Source organism: Poecilia formosa, unplaced genomic scaffold (assembly GCF_000485575.1).
Source record: "Poecilia formosa unplaced genomic scaffold, Poecilia_formosa-5.1.2 Scaffold154, whole genome shotgun sequence".
Classification (NCBI taxonomy): Eukaryota; Metazoa; Chordata; class Actinopteri; order Cyprinodontiformes; family Poeciliidae; genus Poecilia; species Poecilia formosa.
This window is the reverse complement of record NW_006800093.1, coordinates 396,003-414,178: the sequence shown is the minus strand read 5'-3', so window position 1 is coordinate 414,178 and position 18,176 is coordinate 396,003. Positions and strand designations below refer to the sequence as shown.

The 18,176-nt window shown below is 38.9% G+C and overlaps 2 protein-coding genes and 1 long non-coding RNA gene across 6 annotated transcripts in view; 2 read left to right on the top strand and 1 right to left on the bottom strand.

The window, feature by feature from the left end:
* Positions 1 to 20: 20 nt before the first annotated feature.
* LOC107837580 (uncharacterized) lies at positions 21 to 11,860 on the top strand. Of its 3 annotated transcripts, XR_001663611.1 has the most exons (5): positions 21 to 196; positions 486 to 597; positions 2,158 to 2,236; positions 7,813 to 7,969; positions 11,740 to 11,860. It is a non-coding gene; the product is annotated as an uncharacterized LOC107837580 (long non-coding RNA). The 3 variants fall into 3 exon arrangements; XR_001663609.1 differs by lacking the exon at positions 486 to 597 and having other exon boundaries at positions 27 to 196; positions 2,144 to 2,236; XR_001663610.1 differs by lacking the exon at positions 486 to 597 and having other exon boundaries at positions 28 to 196.
* On the bottom strand, positions 2,243 to 7,268 carry pax4 (paired box 4). 2 transcript variants are annotated; one of them, XM_007564012.2, is made up of 10 exons: positions 6,513 to 7,268; positions 6,296 to 6,426; positions 5,954 to 6,163; positions 5,780 to 5,870; positions 4,740 to 4,865; positions 4,576 to 4,658; positions 4,432 to 4,495; positions 4,190 to 4,260; positions 3,233 to 3,329; positions 2,243 to 2,572 (listed from the first exon to the last, which is right to left on the bottom strand). In XM_007564012.2, the coding sequence occupies exons 1-10, from the start codon at positions 6,544 to 6,546 to the stop codon at positions 2,307 to 2,309; spliced, it is 1,173 nt and encodes a 390-aa protein (XP_007564074.1). In that variant the 5' UTR covers positions 6,547 to 7,268; the 3' UTR covers positions 2,243 to 2,306. The 2 variants fall into 2 exon arrangements, with proteins under 2 accessions (XP_007564074.1, XP_007564073.1); XM_007564011.2 differs by having other exon boundaries at positions 4,576 to 4,865.
* An 803-nt stretch (positions 11,861 to 12,663) lies between the features above and the next one.
* Positions 12,664 to 18,176, top strand: part of snd1 (staphylococcal nuclease and tudor domain containing 1) — a 167,892-nt gene continuing 162,379 nt past the window's right edge. Inside the window, exons 1-4 of the mRNA XM_007564010.2 lie at positions 12,664 to 12,919; positions 16,095 to 16,244; positions 17,080 to 17,200; positions 17,310 to 17,391. Coding sequence (XP_007564072.1) covers positions 12,845 to 12,919; positions 16,095 to 16,244; positions 17,080 to 17,200; positions 17,310 to 17,391 — 428 coding nt within the window. The 5' untranslated portion in view covers positions 12,664 to 12,844. The remainder of the gene's footprint in view (positions 12,920 to 16,094; positions 16,245 to 17,079; positions 17,201 to 17,309; positions 17,392 to 18,176) is intronic.

Sequence of the window (18,176 nt, the reverse complement as noted above, 5' to 3'; positions counted from 1 at the left end):
TAAAATAGTGTACTTTAACATGGTTGTATTGCCCCATTGTCCCACAAGAGGGCAGTGTAGTGCCAGGAGCAACGAGTGTGGTTACCTTGTCTACTGGCAGAAAAAGAATTTGATTAGCTTTGGCCATACACCTGTTTCGTTTTTTGCTTCATTCAGTGTATCTGTTCAGTGTTCGATAACCACAGGGATGTTGTTGGTAATGTATATTGTTTTTTTCCCCCTATACATTTCTGAATGTGAATTTATTTTTGAAGTTGTTTATTTATCCATTGTTGCATTTGTTTTTCCTCTACATTTTGTTTTTTTTGGTAACTAACAAAAAAGTTTTTAAAAAAAATGCACACACTTTCAGTGCGTAAAGTCTACCAAAGCAAGTAAAAAGACCAAACAGGAGAAGGAATCCTGACTCAGAATTGGTTCATTACCTGTCTGTCTTACAGATTCTGGTCAATAATTGTGTGTGTTTTTGTTTTACCATAAACCAGTGGTGCGTGAGAGCTACTGTCCTGCGTCTTTTAGATACATCCTTTCTCCAACACACCTGATGAAAATGAATGTGTCCTTACCAGGCCTCTCCAGAGCTGAATAACTGGTTTGGTAAGCTGTTTTAGTTAGCTGTGCTGAAGAAGAATGCGTGTGAAAGTTGCACGATCGCGGCTCCTGGAGACTCGAGGAACCCTTTCCTGACTCGAAGCTTCCGCCTTACCTTTTCATGGATAGACATTAACTGATTTATTGCTGCCATTAAGAACCTCTACTCTTGGATTTTGTTGCCTCTGGAAATCAAAAGTGCATACTCCTTGCACAGTTCAAGGAAAAGCACTCCTGGCTTAGTCCTTATGTCTTGAGTACTGTGTTTTCCCTCAACATACCCATTGACAGAGTTTTTGCTGCAAATAATTGTCTTCTCTTTGTCTTTCTATATAAGATACTCAGGGCTCAGCACTTGCCTCTCTATCTGGTATCCAGTTTTAGATGCAAGTGTTACTTTCTTTGTCTCTGCAGTTTGTTTTTCTTTGCCATTGGAAGGACTAATGCTCCATTGCTTTTGGTTTTTTTTTTTTACTTGATTTGGTTTAAATTGGACTGTATGGAATTCAAGCCGTAAGTCTCTGGTTTTGATTTTACTCAAAGTCGCATTGAAAATGATGTGTGTGTCGGTGTTAGGTTTGCATTGTGGTTGCTCATCACCTCTGACCGTATGAAAATGAAGCTCATTGTACGAAACGCATCAGCACAGAAGCAATTGTACAAATCACTGCTTAAGACGCCGTCATGTGGAGATATCATTTACTTCTCCACCTTCATGGTGTTATTCCAATGAGGGTCATTTGTCAGTAGGCCATTTCCACACTGCTGACCAAGCTGTTTGCGTTCTGATCCCGGGCCTTCCACTCATGGCTAATTATCAGGAATCTCAGAGTAGTGTCTCTTTGCTGTTGTAAAGGGACTTCAAGTAACTCGATGCTTTTGCCCTGTTACAGTAATAAAAACTGATGCGAAGCCTTGCAGATATCAGGTCATGTTCAGAGTTTTTGAAGCTTCTCTTTTAAAGTTTCTCCCACTGGCTTTCCCTAGAAAATCTTGGAAGGCTGCCTTCACCTCCTTCTGCACTTTTGCAAAACAGCAAAGCCGACAGGCTGTTAAAGCGATAGCAGCCATATCACTTTATGGTGATTGCAAATGATCCGTGGAGCTCTGATTTATGTTGACAAGTCACCAGGCCAAACAAATCGCTGACAAGAAACATGAAAGCGCTTCGGATTGAGGTCATGCAACATTTTCTAATTTATCTTTTAATTTTCTCTGTTAGCACTTGATGTACCCTCTAAAAAACTACTCCCTGTGAAGCGAGGCCTGCGTTTATTGGTTACATCAGAGCTTCGAGCCCAGTATTTAAGAACTTGTTCTTACATCAGTAAAACATTCCAGAGAAAGAAAGAAAACAGTTCAACTTTCCAACTTTATTTAGTACATCCTGGATTGACTTCTTTCTTTGTTTTACGAGGGAAATTATTGCATTATTTTTATCTTCTCAAATACTCAGTGTGACGGATCCTTTCAATATGATATTTTACTGAATCAATTTCCTTGTATCAATGAAACAAATCTTTTCTGCAGTACTGAATTGATCGTTTTACAGTATCCATTTTACAGAAGTGAAGCGTGAAGGACTTGTTGCAATCCCAGTCTTTTGTCTCCATCTACTGGCCAGGAATCCTCTGCAGTCTAGAAGGTAATTTACTCAAATCTAGTAGAATTAAATTTTTAACTCTACACACACAGGTAGAAATCCATTCTCACTTTTACACCATGCCGCCCGGTCGATCCGCATCCTGGTTAGACAGGAAGTTCCCATTTGTTTGAAACTGGCGCCACACAAACGGTGTGCTCTGCTTGTTCCACTGCTGGCAGACATGGAAGTGGGTTATGGTGTCCTCAGAGGCCAGCTGGAAAGTGTTCTTTGGGTACATGTTGTCTTGAGTCAGTGGGAACGTGACTGCATCTCTGTTGCAATGCCGTGGAGTCCCGTTGACGGCCTGTGGCAACGTGTCACACAGCTGCTGAGGAGCTGAGGGAGAACACACGTTAATACACCTGTGCACCTGTACGCCAAACTTTCTAAGCATAACAAACTAGGAGGGATCAAGCAACTTCACCAGGAAATTGACCAAAGTGAAGATTAAAGGTATTTAAGTGACTTTCGTACGCATCTGAACATCTGCATTTAGAGCCTAGATACAATAGTCTCTACCTACGCCATTAATAACCGTTTCTCCTTCTCTCTCCAAATATATTATCAATGTTCAGTTATTTAAGGGTGGCAATATCGTGAAGTACACAACAGAAACAAATGTAATAAAGTCATAAAATAAACTTTGGCAAGCAAAAATATGTGTGGCTGGCAGAGAAATCAAAGTTGTACCTCCAACGAGTCGACGCTTCCTGCAAATTAGTTTTATTGGAAAATTTGTAAAACTGTTCAGGTGTTTGCAATAAACGGATTGCAGAAGTGGAGACAAAGTAGTTGAAACCCAGTATTACAGGAAATTTGTCCAAATTGAGCACTAAATTATGCTTTTGGTGATCATTGCAGTACTACTTATTCATTGCAGTCTTCACTATTCCACCCATAAATAGAATTAGTGAAACTTTGTGTTCTAATAATTTGAGCATAAAAGTGGTTAGGTTGTTTAGCAGATTGAAACTGAGCTCTGATAAAACATCTTACCAGCTGCTGTTTGAGAGAAGAAGCCACTGGGTAGCTTCCTGGGGACTGTGGGTAGGAAAGCGGTGTTTCGACAGTTCATTCTTAATGCGTCCGTTTCCTACAATCAACAATGACCGCTTTTAAAAACGTGTACATCTCCCCAAGTTAAAATTAAGGCATACTGGATGTAAAAAGTGGGACAGTGATTAATCACTTCCAAATCCTTTCCACATATATTCCGATGAAAATCCTGCCCATGTACCCTTCTCCTGACTGATACCTTTATACAATGAAGTCTAAGCATTTATGCAGTAGTTCAACTCATCTATTGCAATAATATTGCATAGTATTAATTTTTGGGCCATATGAAGATCAGGAATGTTCTCAATGGGCCAATTATGTCAGAATGCATTGATGAAACGCATTAAGCCGTTTAAAATATTGATATTAATAGCTGTTTCTGCATTTGATAAACTTCTAAAAATTAAATAATATTGAACATCTTTTCACATTGGGCAGAACACAGATTAGAACTGCTCTGATTTGATTGATAAAGTAAAATATAAGGACACAACTGTTTGCTTGAAGTTTCTATTTATGTGTCCCTAGAGTCTAGAGGGCCTCATCAAAACTTATGGTTGGCTAGAATTACCTGCAGGGCCGTCAGTTTGACACGCTCAAAACATATAGAAATTTCTCCTAAAAAAAAAAAATCCCTACTTTAAGCCAAACCAGTGTATTTGTATTTCAAATATTGGGATATATATCACAGTGTGGGGGAAAAAGGCTTTGACATGACTTATCAGTCATCAAATCTGACATTTGAATGTGTTTCAAGCAAGAGAAACTTTATGTAAATTGGTTTGCCCTCACCACCGATTGAAGCAGAGATTAAAACGACAGAACTGAAGTTTAAGTTCTACAGCAAAGACTAAATGAGCTGTAAGAGCTTGATCTGCAAAGCAAACCACAACCTACCTGCGACGTAAAGCTGTGTGTGAGGGCTTGATTTAAAAGAAGGCAGTCTCTTTGCTGCTGCAGGTCTGAAGCTGTAGGGGAGAGATTTGTTTTCTAAAAAATTATGAATGCATTTTCTTTTTGTTTTGTTTTTTCTTGTAGCTATTTATGTGACACTTGCACAATTATTTGCAAACTACACCCTGCCTTGCAGTTTCTTCCAAATACACAGTTGTGTTGTATTTTTGCCCCAACATCCTTACTTTTTGTTCTACTTTTGTGTTTGGTTTCCCTCCTCCATTTAGCTCGTCTGTTTGAAAACCATACCTACAAGAAGGAAATGAGCCATCACGTGTCATGATGAATGTGTTTGTGTATACACACTACTACGGTGATTAAAAGTGTACCTTAATGGTGTCCTCGGGAAGTTTAATTTCAGCTGACAGTTTCTCTCTTGTATACAAATCGGAGTACTGGCTCTGGGAAAATTCTGGTTCGGGAGAGATGAACGTGTATTTTTCCTGAGCGTAAACACGCCGGCGTGTCACAGGATGATGAACTGGATGATTACCTTGCTCGAGTGCTCTGCTCTGCTCCGGGGTGAAAGAGGTGCGGTTCTTGTGCCGGGTACCTTCAGGTCTCTGGTCATTAGAGTTCATCACTTGCTTGTTTACTTGTTCGACCACAGAGTAACGACCTGCAAAAAGTGCATTAGTCAGCACTTCGGTTTGATTCATTTACATACGCCCTAAAAAGAATTTTTGAAATTATGTATTGGCTACTAAAATTACACCCTTAGTTTGAACGTGGCTTTTTCCAAAAAGTGTACATAATGTAAACCTTCGCTCTGAAAACATTAGCGAGCGAGTCCTCGACCAAACTGATGTACTCAAGGACCAGACTCCTTTTAAATGTGTCCCTTGAATCAAATATGAATTCTAACCTTTTATCAGAGGTTACTTGTGGGAAGAAAAAGAAAATGAAAATGTGTACAAAGTAACTGGACCTTGAAATATGTCAGTGAATCCATTAAGAACTGGTAAAGGAAAAAAAAGTAAAGCCCTGGACTACAGTCAAAGCCCAGCTCTTGATTTCACTGAGGTGGTGTGAGGTCACTTAAAAAAAAAGTGTACATACCACAAATCCTTCAAACAAGCAAAAATCTTGAAGCTTCCAAACATAAGTCTTCTGTTTTGCTTTCATTTAAGTTTAGCTTAGAGCCCTTCACATCATAAAACCTTCAAAATACTCTAAAAGCATTTTAAGACTTCCTAGAGTCACATTTCACCAGTTTTTTTTTTATTTATTGTGTAAATAAATAAATGAAATGAGATGCTGTACTTTAAAACTAAACCCATGCAGAGGGAGTATTTACAGAGGAAAAACTAGAGGTCCAACAACGGACCTCTGAGGGAAACCCTCTTTAAATGCACATTATGGAAGATGTGTGGATTGTGACATTCCAAATAAGCCAATTCACATGATATTTAATCCGTTAACTGCAAGGATTTTCTACAACATGACTTGGTATATTTAAAAACTAAAGATCAGTGTGAAACTCTTAGTAATTGGTGAACAACATTGTTCAAGTAAAATCTTTTGATAACGTACCCTGCTCAGCTCTGATGGGAGCGTTGACCTCCATGCACATTATTCCATAATCCAGGTGGATTTTTCGCAAAATCCTATTTATGGATGACACCTTGCGGGAAACGGCGCGCAAAAAAAAGCTTTATCAACCGCAGATAAAAGAGCACATTCAAAAGCGTCCTTTATTCCACTTACACTAGGAGTTTTTGCGGCTTTACAAATTCTTGCAAGTCGTTTTCGTATTTCCCAAGCAAAAATAGTTGGCGTTTCCCTCTTGCACTGGATGATGGTGGAGATGACGGCGGGGGTGAGAAGCCGAGGGCGGCTGCCTCCTATGGATTTGGGCTTCACCAGCCCTGTGCGCCTGTAGCGGCACAGTATCTTGCTGACGCACCCGTTGGATACCTGCAAAGACGCACTGAGTTAGGCGCAATCCATTACAGATCGACTTCATTTGATCAATCCGGTTCCCGTTGTAATTACGCTTGCCCCCCTTCTTTTAACGTATTCTATCTGAGCTGTTTGGATTGTGCGCACCCGGAGAATTCTGGAGATTTCACTTGGGCGGACTCCCTCCGAGGCCAGCTCAATCATCTTCATTCTCTTGGACTCTGGCAGAGGTCTGCCGTTGAGAAAGGTTCCTCCTAACTGGTTGACACTTCCACCACCTTGTCATAACACACCTTCAATTTTATAACTCCGCTTAAAACGTGCCAAAGTTTGAAAAAAAAAAAAAAAGAAGTGCAAAACTAACCTTGGCTTTGCAAACTAATGCTTGTTCCGCACATCCTCGCTTGGTTCCAGGCTCCTAACTTTTCTGTGCAGGACCGAATTCAGAATGAAGCTCGAAGCCTTAAACTCTAAACGCCTCTTAAGATTGACAGTGTGCGGAGTCAAAGCCCTCGGCGGAGATTTATAAGCCTACAAGAGCTGAATATAACGTGGTGCCCTGCGTACTTCCTGCAACGTCAATAAAGCTGGGAGGGCGCATGAGGGTAAAACTGGGTTTAAACTGCAGGGTGTCTTGTGTGGCCATTTGTTCGCTTACTAATTTCTGATGGTAAGTGGTTGCATTAGATTTTATTAAAGGGTATCAGAACAAGAGGCCTGAATAGAAATGCACACAACTTTCCCTTTTTCTATTAAAGAAAAACATATTTGAAATCTTTTGTTGCTGTCCATCTACTTCAAAAAATGCGCACTCCTTTGTGTTGGGTTGTAGTATACCCAATTGGAGTAAATTTCAGCTTGTGGTTGTATGTTCAATGTTCAAATTAAATGAAAGTTATCTGAAGACCGTGCATTTTATTTCATTTTATATTTTTATATTACAATAACGTGATTATAAATCATCCTATCTGCTGTGATTTTGCAGTTTTATTTGGATTGTCACAGCTTGTCTGCATACGCTTTCCATTATCGTGATTAATTTAACAGTGCTTCATGAAATTTAGTTTCATGATTTAAACAAACCGTCCTGTTTGAGCCATGTTATTCATGAAGCTTTTTGTTCTGTGTCTAACAAATTCTGAGACCTTAAAACAGTTTTTTTTAAAATACAATTGGACTCTATTTACAATGTAAGCTTATTTCCTCAGTCTCAAGGAAATAAGTTGCAATGGATTTGATTAAGGGTTGCTTAAATAAATGGACTGAATAATGATGTACCACACTCTCAAGTTTTTAGTCAAACATTTCTAAAAAAAAAAAAAAATCCATGCACCCTTCTCCTTGCACTACTTTCTTGGTTTGTCACCTAAAATCCCATTAATATTAATTGAAGTTGATCATTCTATGGTACTTGTAATATCTTAGCACTCATATTTAAGGGATGGGATAAAAACTAATAAAAATCTACTTCATGACAGTGCAGCAAATTTTTCTGATATTCCCTAATTGCATTCTGCCTTCCCTCCCGTGTTCCCATCAGCTCCTTTTTGCGCAGTGGCTGGTAGTCTTAATTAGAGAGATTGAGGCGCGCTCAGTTTGAGCTTTCAAACTCTCATGTTTGTTCCAGCTTCATATTTGGCAAGATATTGATCCCTGCTTTCCAGGAACCGAATGAATCGAGCTCCAGTGTGTTTCTGGGCTTCCAGTCACGTGACACGAGCATCCTCGTTCGCAGCTGAAGTGCCTCGGATTAAAAGGATCTCTGGCCTCCTCTCATAAAGCAAACATTTGGAAATCTGCTCCAATGATGACTGCCATATGGTAAGGTGCTTTTGATAAATCATAAATCCATCAGGTTGTCTCGTTTTATTACATTTTCCTTCAAAACGTGAACAAATAGACCTCGCGCACATACAGGCGCAACGAGAGGACCAATTGGGGGGACCTCGCTTATCCAGAAGTGGGAGGCTAACATCCTCACAGATGTTCCTTGGGCAGACAGCAGATAAAAATGCGTTGTAAACGCTTTCGAGGGGAAATATTTGACAAGCAAATATTAGCTCATGTGAAAACCCCACGCAAAGCTCGTCTTTGGGCCTGTTTAATGACTAATTGAATATCATTAGTTGGGTCCACACACACCGAAGTGGCATCGACATAAAGACTCCGATTTTACAAAGCCATATGGCCCACATTATACATTAACCATGAGTGAAAGGCCTTCAACAGTGTGTGTACAGTCAAGGAAGACCGGATGCAGGACAGGCGTTCTTGGACACCATCATCTCCATGCCAACCAGGACAAAGGAAGAAAAAGGGGACCGTTTTTTGTTTATTATAGGAGATCGGATGTGTTTGTTACTTTACAGGTTACTGCCTTGCTGCAGGCATGCCACGTGCCAAATAATGCAGGTCTAAAAATGCTACTTATAACCGATTATCAAAGCACCGACACAGTTTTATTGTGCGTAAATTGCTGTCTCCCCTCAGCAGCACCGGGCGGGAGTTTTATTGCCTTTAGTGGCACAGCCATCTTTTGCGCTTCAAACAAATGTTTCAGATGTTTGCATCGTGTATTAAACATGCACACGTGAGCGTGTTGGGGCTCAACTTGGTTCTAAAGCGTTTGCAAGGGTGAAAATTCCAGCCGCGTAAAAAGATCACCAAAATCTCTCCAGAGCGCACAGAGAGGCTGCGTGCGCAACGGAGCTGCGCGCCGGCTTTGTTTCCTTCTCCGTGTTTTATGAACCCAAGTCATTCCTAAGAATTCTGGTGTTTCCTTTTTTTGTTCCAGTCCCTGCTGTTGTATACGTTTCGTAATTTTAGCTGACTTTTAAAAACGTTCACCACTAATAAATGCACAGATGTACCATCACCTTTCCAAAATCACCAAGAGTACATAATTGCTATTTCATGACACCCCAATCAGTTTATTTTCATGGTATATATGAACACTTCAAAAGTTCAAACTATATGTGGCAAACGCGTCCCCTTGTTCTCCAGGTAGAATAGTGTAGAATCGGTGCTAATAAGACATTTTATGCATCGTGTGTCTCCGTTTGCAACGTTCAGCAGGTAGCATACCTACATTTCCAAAGGATTTTTTTTTTTCCTTTTTAGATTGGTAACACATTTTTACATTTTTGATGAGTTGACTCTGCGACAGACTGGCGACCTGTCCAGGATGTACCCCGCCTCTCGCCCGGAACGTCAGCTGGAGATAGGCACCAGCACCCCTCCCGACCCCACTGAGGGACAAGGGTGTTCAGAAAATGGATGGATGGATGATGAGTTGACTTTGTCGTGCTCTAAATGCGTTCGTTAAGTTGCATCCTAAAAATAATTAATTGGAGCGGGCTATAATTAAAAAAAAGTCAAGTACGTTTCCCCATTTGAACCTTGTAATCTTCAAAAGAGAAAAATAAGTAAATAAATGACGCTGGGTCGAGGTGGCTGTGTCTGTTGCATTCAAGTTCACAAGTTCAACCAAATCTTAATAGCAGCGCTACATCCCTGCGAGTTATTTTCTTGCACGATAGAAAAATCGATATTTTAAAACGGTAAATCTGATTATCATTCAGTTCTCGGAATTGATTAATATCTGTGTAATGACTCAAAACGAGTTCCAAAACGGAGGCAACAAAAACATTGAACTATTTTAAATATGGTTTTCCATTAGTTTGTTACACATAAATTTGAGCGAAAATCCTGAATCAAATATTAATAATAATAATAATAATAATAATAATAATAATAATAATAATGTTTAACAAAACGAGATGCAGAAATTCCGTTGTTGTCTCTTGTCCCCAAGGTTTTTTTTCGTGACTAACGTGAATTTCTTTTTTTAAAAGGTTTACTTCCCATTACATCTGGCGTTAAAACTAACAAAGCGTTTCAGAAAGAAAAAAAAACATCAAACCGGCTGTCAAACATAGTGGTGGTCATGTTGTGATGTGGGGCTTCTAGATACATGCATAAGGGAAATGATGTGAAGGACACCAGTGAGTCCACCTGTAAGCGACCTAATCAATTTTAATTTAAAGAAATAAAGGTTTTAGAATTAAAAAGTGAACTTGAATCCGATTGAGATGCAGTGGCATGAACGTAAACAGCCTTTTCTATTCTGTGCAATAGACTGGTTGCTTTGCAATCCCAGTGAATTTTCTGCTGCATAGGGTATTGCTGCCCTCATGTTGTGCATAATGTAGGATCAGGTCACATTCCTAAACCTCCACTTCTTGTTTCTGCATGAATCTTAACTTTTCTTGTTTATGTGCCATACGAGATACTACCCTCAGAAAACAGAGCCAAATGCCATCAGTGGATCTTAAAACAGTGTATATTTACACAGTGGGCATGATATTACTCAGTCTAGGTGCAGTTAGTGCATTACAGTCAGTCCTTTTGAAAACATCAAAACCAACTTTTTTTTTATTTTTTATGATGATGCAATTTTTTAAACAGACTCGTACAACACCACCAAAAATTATCAAGAAGACAAAAACCCCCAGCAATTTTGTCTCTCTTGTGGTATTGTGGTAGGTTTCTCCTCAGAAATGTATCTGATAATGTTTGTAACACTACCGTTGATGATTCAAATGCAAAAATGAAGAGAAACGTGCACCATGCACACTTTTACCAAGATTTAAGAAATCACTCAGTCTCTTTGTGTTGTAGATGCTTAATGCTCTTAATGATTAGCCTCTCTACCTTCTACAGGAAGCTGCCAATCTATCTGGAGATCAAACTATTGGATTACAAAGCAGCTCAACAGTTGAAGAAATGGCTTATTTTACAAAAGTAGTTTACTTTAAAATGTCACAATTGTCAGGGAGTGATAGCATAGTTAAGGTTAAGGTGTGAGAATTCCATATTTTTGCACTGAGGAAGATTTAGTGGAATCTCAAGGGTGGTGCCTGGTTTTACTGTTTAGTCCGACCTGAACAAAGAAATACTTCCATGCCAGAATCAAACCATTAAATCTGTTTAGGTGTACTCTTGAAATTAAAAGTTGTGTAACCAAGTCTGTTGCTTTCGGTAAATGATTTTTCTTTCGCAATTAAATCAATTATAACCTTTTGACTGCAAGGTCGAAGACATATGGTAGGAGGGGTGGAAATGCAATTTAAGAGTAATCAGTTCTAATTTAGGTTTATTTAGCATGTTTTATTCTTAAGTGAACTTTTGCATGTCTTTTTCTAATAAGCAACTGCATAACAAGCATAATAACATCACCTTTAGTCAGCCGTGTGGCCTGCAATTACTCTAGATTATTGCACATTTAGAAAAGAAATACACAGAGCAAATTTCACTGAAAAATTGTGAACCTTATAACATTATTGATATTATGACAAGCCATATGAACACATGGGGTTAGGGTTTATCCTAACCCCATCCCAAACCCATTCCATAAACAATACCAATACATATGTGTTTAGCTGTTTTTAATCCTAGAGAAAACTAGTAATGAAGCTGCTGCTGCCATCAACCATTGCCTTATTCATCCTTTGTCCTGACTGGAGATAATGGTGTCTGAGAACACCTGTCTGCCATCCAGTCTAAACTAATTATTTACTGATTTTGTTTAGGCCTTGTCCTTTTAAATCCTGCGGCCAGATGAAGCAGGTGGCTTCTCCACAGTGAGCTGGGTTCTGCTGGAAGTTCCTGTCCTCTGTCACCATATGCTTTCTGGGTTGGGCTTGTTACAAAGTCAGTACCTGTGCTTCACTAAACAATTGGTATATAATAAACTGATTTGCATCCTAAGTAAGTTTAAATCTGTCTATGTAATTGTACTGACTCGATTACATGTTTCTATGATGGACGTATTTCTCTTGTAAAATATCATGACATTTGTTGTGAAGTGGAATAAATACATCGAAATGGACTTAATAATATGTGGCCATCATCATTCTTACTAAATCACTCTGTTATATTTGTGTTCGATAATAACCAGTCGTCTTGTACTGCTGAGACACTTTTATTAAAGTATGTTTTTTCATGAGTCTGCTCACGCAGGTTCCTCACAGGTATGGCGCAAAAAATCTCTTCTTCTGTCATCCTATTCTTTACATTTATGCATTGACTTAAACTCGTGATCGCCACCTAGTGGACATAAGCATAATGCATTCAGTCATCAAATTCTTTAAAACGTATAAAATAAATATATTTTTTGCTGCCTGATAAAATGTTATATAAACTGAAACAAATATTGGCAATCTTTTATTAATTCGGCAAATATGAGCTCCCATAAAGTGCTATAAAGTAGTCGTCGTCATTACATCCCTATAGGATTTCCTGTCAGATATTGCTGATGCATATAATGTGCTACTTTTCAAGAGTGAACTTTTTCTTTGGAAGTGAATCTATTCCCGGACTCTTTGAAGACAGCACTATCTGGGGTATCACAATGCTGACGTGTCGTAGCTCTTGCCCCGGATGTCCTTATTTCAATTTGCTTACGCGGTTTAGAGCGCTCTCCATTCGCTCCCATTCATTGCTCTCCCTTAGACCCGGAAAAGCTTTCGGCCTGTGTGTACATGCATGGCAAAGTGTGTTTCCGGTATAACGTGAGTGTAGCTCTGTGCACTGCCTTTTTCTCTTGGCTCTCAACAGATCAGCCACTCATTTCAGAGTCCCAGCTCCCTCACCTGGTTCTCCATCCAACAAGCAGCGTATCTCAGCTCGGTGGACATGGCATCTGTTTCGGGTCCAACTCAGACAGCCCCTGTTCCGGCGTCTCCTTTGCAAAGAGGGATAGTGAAAATGGTATGAATCCCAACATGTGAAAATGAGAGCTCACTGGAGAAACAGCTAGTTAGCTTAGTCAACTGATGGCTAATGGAGATTGAAACTGCGACTGGTTGTCGTATACTTTAATATAGTAAGCCACATGACTCAACGAAAGCAATTTTAAGTTAACTTCCAGTGTTGTCATTATTCCAATAGCAGATGTCAAGCTCATTCAGTTTATTTCACTGCAGCTGAAAGCCGGCTAACGTTAGCTAGCTTGCTGCTACATTTCCAGTAGAGGAAACTGAGGTTAGCACGTTTGCCTGGATATTTCAATTTAAGTGAGGAAACTACTTTCGTTGTCAGACTTGGAAATATGATTGCTGTAAAATGTCATTTGAGTGGTTAAATCTGTTGTACTCAACAACCAAGCTGGAGTGAGTAGATGTTAAAAAGTTGTTGACAGATGTCAAGTTTCCCAGCTAAAGGATGGCTAACTGTTAGCTAATTAGCATTTACTGTCCAGCACCTGTGAAGTTAAACGAAAGGGGTTTGTACTGTCTGTGATATCGGTGTGATATTTATGCTCAGCCGCAACAAAAGTAATTTTTTGCTATTTGGCAACATGCAAATTTTGTCAACTAGCCTACAAGCTAACTCGAGTATTGGGTTTAATTTCGCTTTCGTCCCTCAGTTTTATCCCAGAAACTCCAATAAAACAGGTTTAGGCGGTTAAATATGAATTTTTTTCAGTATATATTCGTCGACTTGTGGTGCGCTGGTAAGTTTAATTTTTCCATTTAGGGCAGCAGAGAGCATTCCCTCAGAGCTGGTCCAAACCAGCCATGGGAAACTGACACGTAGCTCCAACTTTCTTGCCCCCTGTAATCTCTCATTCGGCGTGGTTTTTTGTGTGGGCTGGGTCCTCTCATTCATGTTTCAGCGTCAAGATGGAAATTTTACTCTCAAGTTAAGCCAAACATAACCTTACATAACGTTTTTTTGCCCCCCTCATATGTGGGTTTGCATGGAGAGGGGTCAGCAGACACACATCTTTCTGCCTGCCACCTTCAAAAATCATGAGAGGACTGTTTCTTGCTAAATGTTAGTATTTAAATCAAATTAAGTGTGGAATATTTTCTTGTATATTGTTTACTATAAGGCAGCGGCTGGTATGAGAGACCCGGCATGTTATCCTTGAGTGAAAATGGCATATTAATTTAGTCATAATGTTACCTAACATATTTCAGCATTAGTTTATAAACTTCTAGAAACTGTAATGCATCACAAATAAGTTGTTGGAAGTGTTAGCTGCGCAGAATGGTAAATCTTTTTGCCATTTCGCAGCTTACAGATAAGTATATCAGTGATATTAGCTAGTAGGATTGCTTTATGGAGATAACACTTATGTCTTCTTTACTGTTCTGTGATTCTCTTATTGTCAAAGAGCCAACTTGTGTACCAGTTTTCTTTCAGCTTACTGACCAGCAGTGCTTAGCTGTATTGAGTGGTGTTTTATGCTAATCCTAGCTTTTTGCATCTGTAAAAAAAAAAAAAAAATCCTGGTTACTTTGGCAACTTCTTTGGCATCTCATGGGGAAAGAAAAGACTTTGAACAATTTGAAAGTTTTTTTTTTAAAATAATTTTTTAGTTTTGTCACTTTAACAAAACTCCCTCTGTTCACCTTACAACAATTAAATGACTTATGCCTAGTTGCAGCATCGTGGAAACAGGAATTCTCCTGTAATTCGTTGCCCATTTTACATTGAAAGCACTGAATCCAGAGTTCAGAGCCAAACCAACAGCTAGACTTTGGTAGTTGATTTGGAGGCAATATTTTTTTTTTTCTGACACTTTTCCCCCTTTTAGATTTTATTTTGAAAAACATAATGAACCGGCATATTACCCAGGTAGAATTATTGAGTGGTGACAGATCAGGTTTATTAAGTCACTATTTCTGGATAACAGTGTAAAATACCCGAGATTGACTTCTGAATAATACCCAGGCTGGTATTGAGCAGAATCTCCGAAGACATTTTGACCTCACCACCCAGACAATGATTTACATCAGCCATGGCCATGTTGGAGCCAAATCTGAGCAAGTAAACAGCTTCTGTGCCGGCTGATGTGCTGCATCAAATGGAGTGTAAATTCAGCTTTAAGGAAAAGCTGTCATTTACCAAAACAAAAATGAAACCAAATCCTTTCTGTTGCCTTGCACATCTAGTCATGTTAGTGCATGTTGTTTTGACAGCTCTTCATAGCAGCATTACTTGTGTATAAATAAAAGCACATTTATCTCGGTATTGAATTCTGTGGAAACGTGATTATGCAGCTCATTCATAAAATGAATGTCGTCTAACGAAAGCTTTACAGGCTTTGGTCTGTTTTCTTTTTTTTTTTTTTTACTTGCATTACAACTACTTAGGCTTTAGAAGTTTTCTTTTTATTATATCCCTGTAAGAATTTAATTGCTGAAGTTTTGCTGCCCCTCTCTTAAAAAAAAATGGCATCCCTTTGAAACGTGAGAATGTGTTCCTGTAGTTTCTCTTTTCGTTCTTCATGGCTCATCATACTGCAGAAACTACCGCAACAGCTCTTCGGTACTCCAGAGTCGTCGGACAGTTGGTGATGAACAGCGGTGATTTGATGGGTTTATCTAGCTCACATCTTAGATCAACAACGGCCAGGGATGCTCCATGCAGACACACTGGAGAGTTTGCAGATAAAGTGTTTGCTCAGTTTCGTGTAAATGCCACAGTTGTCAAACCGAAGTCTATGCTATCTTTTTTGTTTTTTTTTGTTTTGTGTTCAGCTACGTTATCACCTGGCATGATCTAAGCCTGGCATTTGAATGACACACTGTCACCATGGCTACGTGCCATACGAAGCTTCTACCTCTATAAAAGCTCAATCTTTTAGATTGCCGTATTTCAGATTTTGCTGCACTGATATTTGTAAGTTTAAATGCAACTTGCATCTAAACTGATTTTTGCATAATTTTAAAAATTGTTTTACTAAAAAAAAAAAAAAACTTTTTTTGCCTAATCCAATGGAAATGAAAGTATCCACGACTTGTGTCTTTCTTCTTTCTGTCTGTCAATAATTCTTGGTATTTTTGTTTCAAATATGTTTTTTTATAGCTAAAATAATTTAGTTGCACTGCTGATTTGTCTTCTCTATATTTTTCATTTGTTGTCTTCTCTCCAGGTCTTGTCGGGATGTGCCATCATTGTTCGGGGCCAGCCTCGAGGTGGTCCGCCCCCAGAGCGCCAGATCAATCTGAGCAACATCCGAGCGGGGGCCATAGCCCGCCGAGCAGCACAAGGCCAGCCCGACACCAAGGACATCCCCGACGAGGTAAACCGATTTATTCCTGTGATTTATTATTTAAATTGGCCTTGCATTACAATGGCAGTGCATCTATAATACAGAGCAATGGAAAAGTATTTAAACCTCCTTTTTTTTTTTTTTTTTTTTGTTGCTTTACAACCACAAACCTGAATGTATTTTACTGAGATTTTATATAAAGGACAAAAACAAAGGAGGTCCAAGATTGTGAAGTGGATTTAAATTATTATTGTCGTTGCCTGGATGATTGTAACACATGAACATGCTTTGGTCGTTTTCAATTGACAGTTGTTTTTGTACCACTTTTGTACGCACATGCATGTCGTTTGATGAGGAGAAGAGGGTCTGCAGCTGTGTAATACAATTTTACCTTTTTTAAATGGAAAATAAGTTATGTAAATGGTTATCAAAGACACTCGAGTCAAAGCGCAATTTATACCTTGAAAGCTAAATTAAGTTTTATTTACTACTAATCACTCATTCAAATAATAACCGCTTTGCACATTATGATTTGATAATCAGCTCACCATATGGATCAGAGATTTTTAGATGCATGGTGTGGGAGTTTTGCATTAATGCCAGCGGTAAGGTCAGGTCTTGACCTTGACCCTTTTAATTTAATTTCTGCCTACAGTGCACTTTGTACTCAGAAGGAATAACAACAGATATTGTTTCAGAGAGAGAGAGAAAAAGTAGTATTGCAATGCGATACGTTAACATGAGCACTTACTGCAATTAGAAAATACTGCTACACCCTTCTTGCTTTTGAACAAATAAGTTCTCTTACTTGTCTTGTCCAGTGCCTGATTAGGTTTCACTTCCTAACATTTATTTTTCTTTTTAGCCCTGGGCCTTCCAAGCCAGAGAGTTTCTCAGGAAGAAGCTAATTGGCAAAGAAGTGTGCTTCACTGTGGAAATCAAGACCGCCATAGGCCGGGAGTACGGCATGGTCTACCTGGGCAAAGGTGCACTGTGCATGTTCATTTTGCACCATTTGTTTCCTAGAATAAAATCATGTTACTTGAACATAATCTTTCTCCTTGTTTGCTAAACATTTCTCCATGCTTGCCGTAGATACAACAGGTGAGAACATTGCTGAGTCTTTGGTGAACGAAGGCCTCGCAACAGTCCGAAGGGAAGGAATCAGAGGAAACAAGTAAGATCGTTGAGCATAAAATATTAAAGCTGTTAGTTTGTTTATTTTGCTTTGGATGTTAATGCACGAGCATGAAATTTCACATGCAGGAATTTCGCTGGTAGCTTGGCTGGAGAAGGGCGATTGTCACTTCATCCCACAAGTTCTGTCGGAAATTAATGGAGGGGGACCAATGTCACCTCTTGTTCGTCGATCCCATCACCATTAAAATCCATCTATACGTCCCCAAGAGGCTGTAAATATTACATCAGGGAGTCATCATTGAACTTGAGTTTATAGTATATTCACAATGTACACGCTGTTTAAAAAACTTCTAAGTGATGGTATAAGAAACCGTTCGTCTAAACCCGAAGGTTAGGGTTCTTTAATCTTTTTTTTATAAAGCCGTTTTAAAATACTTCTTTCAGAAAATTCTTTATCACGACAGGAAAAATATTAACATCAAAGTTATTACAATAATATTGGTTTCATATGTTCAACATATAAAAACTGAGCATTGAAATTGAACAGATCAGAACTGCGCTGCAGGTCTGCCTAGATTTTGGCACACTGTATTTGTTATTGAGCTCCAGATACTTTCCTTGTTTTATGTAGTATAGTCAAACACACAGCACTTAATCATCTTGTGTTTTTAAGACTTAAACTTTTTTTTATGACTGCAAACATTCAACTCCTTTAATCTTTTTAAATATAAAAGCTCTATTTTGCTTTTAAGTGTACTCTGGAGTGATTATTTAGCACTTTGGTGCTTTTGCCATTTTAAGGATTTATATTAACATTTTTTC

Coding starts and splice junctions, on each gene's coding strand:
- pax4 (XM_007564011.2), bottom strand. CDS start 6,546: ATGTGCGGAACAAGCATTAGTTTGCAAAGCCAAG. Junction 6,427..6,512: donor CATTAGTTTGCAAAGCCAAG/GTTAGTTTTGCA, acceptor TGTTATGACAAG/GTGGTGGAAGTGTCAACCAG. Junction 4,496..4,575: donor TTCCCGAGGACACCATTAAG/GTACACTTTTAA, acceptor TCCTTCTTGTAG/GTATGGTTTTCAAACAGACG.